The following is a 5,819-nucleotide window of genomic DNA, read 5'->3' as shown; positions in this document are numbered from 1 at the left end:
GGGGGGGGTAGCGATCGTGGGGGTGATGCGTGTGGAAGACGGGTCCGGAGACTCTATCATCCAGCAACGACACAAAAAGAGCCAGACAGGCAGAGGAGGGAGCTCTGTGCTGCACTGGCAGGAAAAGTCGAAAGTCGGCTATAATTCGGGGGTGAAATGCATCTAACAGGCGAGCGTGGCGACGGCGGCTGGCGATGCAATCCTCTCCCGATTCACCGGAGAGCGAGGGGCGGGTGACGACGGCCAAGTCTTGTCGAGCGAGAGACGGGCGATCAGACAAAGATGGCGGCTTCGACGCCGAGCAGTGGCGGCCAGAGGCGATTGCTAAGGGCGGAGGCTTTGATGACTACGCCGCGGAGAGAGCAGCTCGAGGCGGGGCGGAGCTCGAAATTTGTGGGCGTCTTGGCGTTCTGGTTCCTTCCGGTTCCTCTCTTTTTTTTTTCTTGATCTTTCGGATCTTCCAAACTTGTCACAAATCACCCAGACGACAGAGACACAGGAAACAATAAAGGAAATAAGCGAATGACAGGAGTCGACGAGGACTTCCTAGGGGGTTCTGATAGCGAACGTGGGAGGTTGAGTGTTGCAGCGGCGGCGCTGTTTTTGGCTTGCGATGGTATACTGGACTGATCGAGGGAGGGGGAAGGGCGCCAGCAGGTTGAGGGCGGGACGCTCAAGAGTTAAATACTGGGCCACAGTCAACCAGGCCACAGCGAGTAGCGACTGGAGCTGGGCCACGGTGCGGGCGGGCTGGGCTGCCCCAGGTGGCGTACAGTGGCCAGAGGGCTGGCGAGGCACGGTCGCGGGCTGGGATCAGTCAATGGACGGAGGGTGGGGTGGGACGCACCACCAGCGACCTCCTGAAAACACGGCCACAAGACGTTGCGCGCAGGACCGCCCAAACAGGAAGGGTCGGCCAAAACCCCCTCCCCATTCCCCACTGGCACCGGCCAAGCAGGGGTGAGGCCGAGCATCCGTGCGTCCTGCACGCCCCCCTGCGACCTTCAATTGATGATGGACATGGATGGACATGGATGGGACAACAAGTGGGCCCAGGCACAAGCGGCAGGCGGGTCAGAGTGTCTTGTCCGTGGCTGGCAGGGGAATCGCGGGCAGCCGCGAGCGTTGAGCATCTGCCGGGGCTCTCCATCCGTCCGTCCTGGATTCAAACCCAAGCAACATGCCTCGGAGACATGCCTCGAAGATGCAAATGAGCCCCCCTGAAGCTTGCTTGTTGATGCGAAACCTTGAGCCCAGGGAGCCTGTCTCTCCTGGCTGCTGGCTGCTGGGGGCGGCGACGACAGTGCCTGGGATTGTCGGGGTGATGCGTCCCCAACGCACAAAGCCGTGCTGCAAAAAACAAGAGCTCTGCATCCCTCACATGCGATGGGTTGCGGGCGCCGGCAGCAGCCAGTCCATTGATGGTACACCTCATGTACATGGATAGTCGATACCACCACCAGCTACCACCACGTAACCAGCACAGTGACAGGGCCCCTCCCCGCACGGGCCGGACAGGATACGTGGTACCTGATTCGGCTAGCGCGCTGGCATGCCCAGCGGGACTGGCGTCTAGGCCTAATTGGGAAAGGTGGAGTGCCCTTGGGATAAAAATAAGAAGCACATCAGAGGTCGAGAGGTTGAGGGCAAGGGCGAGGGCAAGGGCACGCGCGCACAATGGGGCGCTGGATTTGTTGCAACAGGTGCCGGTTTCCTGGGTCACCCTCACAACCCTCACCTGCAACACGCCAACGTCACCGCTCTCTGCCTCGAAAAAGTCTCCCTCCAAAAGGACCTTTCCACATCCCCACATTCCCACACTTTCCCACCACAGTGCGACTAGCCACTGTCCCTGCCCAGCCCGCTTTCACTACTTTGGGCGGGTGCTACGTGGTAGTCCCCAGTGGTAGTCCCCAGTGGTAGTCCCAAGCCCCAGCAGTCCCAAGCCGCAGCCCAGCGCAGGGGGGAGAATGGAAAGACGGGCATTTTCGACATGATGCACCAGTTTGCATTTGGCAGGGGTCAGATGATGCCGAGATGCTTTGTAGATCCCCTCCATGTCATGGAACGAGGGTTTTGTGGTTTTGTTTTGCCCGGATATCTCAACCGATATTTGCCCGTACCTTTCCTCTCAACTGATATTTGCCCAGCAAACCGGGCGCCACTTGCGATGCATGCGTCCCGCCATGTCCTCCGCACGGGAGGCTTTCGTCTGGTAGGTACAGGACTAGCACTCGAGCAGCCGACTCCCCCTCCCCACATGGCCCTCGTGCAAAGCTTGCGGCGACATCGCCAACCCTCAGCCACCGCCGAGCAAGCGTCGACTCTGAGAGCTGGGCCGTGCCACCACCGCCAGAGACCACCGCCAGAGACCACCGCCAGAGAGGGTCGTCGCGATGCCACTTCACCCCTAGCCCGGCTGCAAGCGTCCGCATGGCGTGTCCAAATCGAGTAGCCGAGGGATTCACAACTTGGCAGCATGGATCAGGGCTATAAGATGCGCCCGCCTGCATTGCCAACCATTCACAGTCCCCGCCCGCACGTCCAGTTGCGAGGTTTGGACCTTCAAGGCGCCAAGGCACCATCGCCATAGGCACCATCGCCATCATCACCGTCGGGCTCAGCTACAGTGGTGAGCTGGCTTCGCCCAAGGCTCCGTAGTCCCTTCACCCAACCCAGCCCTTTCTCGGCTACCGATCAGCCGGTCCACTTGTTTATACCCCGTCGGCAGCAGACGAATGATGTTCGTGTTCTAGGAATAGCAACTCGGCCACCTACCTTTTGACAACCCGGTTATCGACCAGCCAGCCAGTCGGTTCCTGGAAAGCCCGGCTGCAGATCAGGTACACGTAGCTAAAAAGTCATGTAACCATGGGAGAGGTGGGACCCGAGGGGGGGAGGGGCCCATGTTGGAAGACACCCCCTCGACCGACCACCTGCAGCGAACCGTAGCGAGCCGCCTTCTTCAGATCATCGGGGGACCCAATGACGCCGCCGCCTTGGCACCGAAAAATAAGGACGAGGAAAATAAGGGCCCGCCGGGGCTCTGCTGTGGAAGGTGGGAGGGAAGTCGCCGGCAGGGCTGGCCTTTCCAGCTTCGGGACTAGACGAGGAGGCTTGCTGACGGGGGATGCATAAAGAGGCCGAGCACAAAAAGTACGACCGAGAGAGGCGGTGCAAAATCCAACGATTAGATGCAGCATGGCAGCTAGCCAACCAACCTCGACCGCACCTAGTGCTGGTGCTGACTCCATCCGTCGAGGACAGGACCGAGTCCCTTGCTTGACCAATATCTGCCCGCCGGTATAGCTCGCTCTCCATTACAGCCACGAGATTCGCAGCGCAACGGTGCTCCGATTGATGTCACCTATCGTTTGCTGGTGGCCTTACTGTGCACGGTCCCTGAGGGACCAGGGCTCGGGGGATAGGACGAATGCGGAAATGCCTGGTTACCGTTGTAGTAATGCATTGCTCAACTTAAACTCCCGGTCCAGCAGAACCATCCACGGCCTTTTCCGCGCAGGAAAAAACATTTCCCACAAGGGTCAAAAACAGGAACCTGGTGACATGTGATTCGACCCAAAGCCAGCCGGGTTGGCATGGGCGGGGAAGTAGGAAAGGGCCCGCGAGACGCTGGCCCTTGGACACATCTCATAATTGCAATGCTGCGCCTTTCCAGCCTTTAGCAAAATGCAAAGCTGGGACCTCCCGTCTAAACCCCAGCCGCTTCACAGTGCATGCATGTCCTATCCCGCCGCTCGCCACCATGTAAGCGATTACACAGAACACACGCCCCAAGAAAGAAGAAGAAGAAAAAAAAAAAGGGCGTGCACGGATGGGTCTCTCGAGAACGTCATCGCCGAATTGACTTGGCGGGCATTTCTTATTGAACTATGCTCAAGTGGTAGAGCGGACCAAAAAAAGACCACTTGTATTACGCAATGCCAAGACGTTGACGGAAGAATGGGAGAAAAAAAAAAAGGCCCGCCGGAGGTTTAGAGGTGAGGCAACAATAAACGACGGCCGTGGCTGGCAAGGAGGGGCCCGGGAGGGAGGCTAGAAACAAGATCTAAACTGCCTAGGGGTAGCTTTGGGTAGCTTTGACATGCGCTTGGGTCGGGGATTGACGGCCAACAGAGGAGGAAACGTAACAGGAGAAGTGAGGGAGAAGGAGAAGAGATCTACGGGCCAGGTAAAAGGGTTTTCCAAAGCGTTTGTCAAAGTGCATGTTTCTATTTGGCCGCCATGCGGGGCTGCTCGACTTTTACAGGAAAGTAGGATATTAAATGTTACCGCTGTGGGTTTGGTTAGTAGGGGTACGAGCAAGGGAAGTGCGGGTAGTGATACATCGATTTGGCGGGTTTTTCTGTAGGAAAAAATGTAGTTGGGACGAGGCCTAATTGGGAAGGATCTGCGGGTCGTAATGTTTAATATCCTACTTTACCGTATGTATTGGCTTGCCCCTTGGCCGAGTGGCTGTTTAGTATTCTTTTTTTTTTTTTTTTTTTTTTGGTTTGTTCTCTCGTGATGTCCATCCCATTGGGTTACAGAATGACATCGAGCCCCGTCACTTTATCGGCCCGTCAGTCAGTCAGTCACTTCGAGAGCGGCTAGTCATCGCTGGCGTGCCATGTGGCGCCCGGGGGTGGCCATGATGTGTCGGCCGAACAACATATTTATATTTGGGCGAAAAAAAGCAACGAAAAAAATCTAATAAACAAACGAATCAAAAAAAAAAAAAAGCGCCACCCCAAAGCCCGACAGCTCCGCCGTGCAGCGCATTTGCCGGCGAAAAGTCTGCGTGCTCCTGGAGGATCCTCCATCTGTGCGCCGCCGAATATTGGATGGGAGAGGCGGCAGATCTAATCCCCATCACATCCTCCCAAGAGGCGGCGGGAACGCATCTGCCGCGGGCGGAATATTTGGTCGCACAGCATCTGGAAAAAAAAAACCGATTACCATCCCCCAGCCCAGCCCAGTCCGGACATATTCGTCACCCCGGGACTCCGGCCAGGTGACCCCTCCCCTTGCATCCAGTCAGTCGCCGTGGTCAAACAGGGTGCCTAGCAAAGAACGTGACATGCCGGCCGGCATCGGCGCATCCCTCTCACACTGATATTCTCACACTGATATCTCTCACCCTCCGACGGACGACGCCTCATGGCCTCATGTGACCCTGACCGTTTCCTGTTCGTCTCTCGTGCCTCCAACGATTGCGTGCTTTTTATATATTATTTTATTTATTTTTCACAGTACCTAGCGTTACCTACCCCAAGCCCCCCAAAATATACTGCCAGCCCTAGGGCTAGTGGAAGCGGATGTACAAGCCGGTGGGCAGTAGTGATGGGCCAAGAACAAAACGCATGCCGCCAGCCACAAGATCAAAGAGTCTGTTGTTTTAGGCGAGGCTTGATGTTTAGACAAGTGCCTCGGTAAGAACTCTGCCGTCTTGCTTGTCAACCACCGCCCACCAGACTGTTCTGTTTTTTTTTTTTCTCCCTCACACCCAGGCGCCCACTTCCGATGGAACGAGGCCTGGCGCACACTGTGGGGAGATCGACCGGGAGAGCATCCACCCACCTCGAGTGCTTGGCCTTCCCCCACGGAAAAATGGGAGTGAGACATTCCCGGTGGGGGAGGAGGAGCAGAGAGGAGGCGTTAGGGAATCTGATCTCGGTGACGTCTTTTTTTGCGAGATGTTAGATATGCCCTCTCGAATATTTGACTGTGGATGTCGCTGCAAGGACAGGGGAACAGGCTCGGTGAAATGTGTAAAGGCGCGGTCCAGCATGAATTCTATGCGGCTCGACCGAACCCCC

At 56.9% G+C, this 5,819-nt stretch overlaps 2 protein-coding genes across 2 annotated transcripts; both read left to right on the top strand.

The window, feature by feature from the left end:
* Positions 1-194: 194 nt before the first annotated feature.
* GGTG_10493 (hypothetical protein) lies at positions 195-964 on the top strand (the record flags this gene model as incomplete). Its single annotated transcript, XM_009228366.1, has 2 exons — positions 195-423; positions 699-964. The coding sequence occupies 2 exons, from the start codon at positions 195-197 to the stop codon at positions 962-964; spliced, it is 495 nt and encodes a 164-aa protein (XP_009226630.1).
* Positions 965-1,986: 1,022 nt separating this feature from the next.
* On the top strand, positions 1,987-2,661 carry GGTG_10492 (hypothetical protein; the record flags this gene model as incomplete). The annotated part of the gene is made up of 3 exons (XM_009228365.1): positions 1,987-2,215; positions 2,304-2,427; positions 2,530-2,661. Exons 1-3 carry the CDS (start codon positions 2,058-2,060, stop codon positions 2,659-2,661), a joined length of 414 nt encoding a protein of 137 aa, XP_009226629.1. The 5' UTR covers positions 1,987-2,057.
* Positions 2,662-5,819: the final 3,158 nt, after the last annotated feature.

The sequence above is a fragment of the Gaeumannomyces tritici genome, assembly GCF_000145635.1.
Source record: "Gaeumannomyces tritici R3-111a-1 unplaced genomic scaffold supercont2.6, whole genome shotgun sequence".
Classification (NCBI taxonomy): Eukaryota; Fungi; Ascomycota; class Sordariomycetes; order Magnaporthales; family Magnaporthaceae; genus Gaeumannomyces; species Gaeumannomyces tritici.
This window is presented reverse-complemented; position numbering and strand designations above follow the sequence as displayed.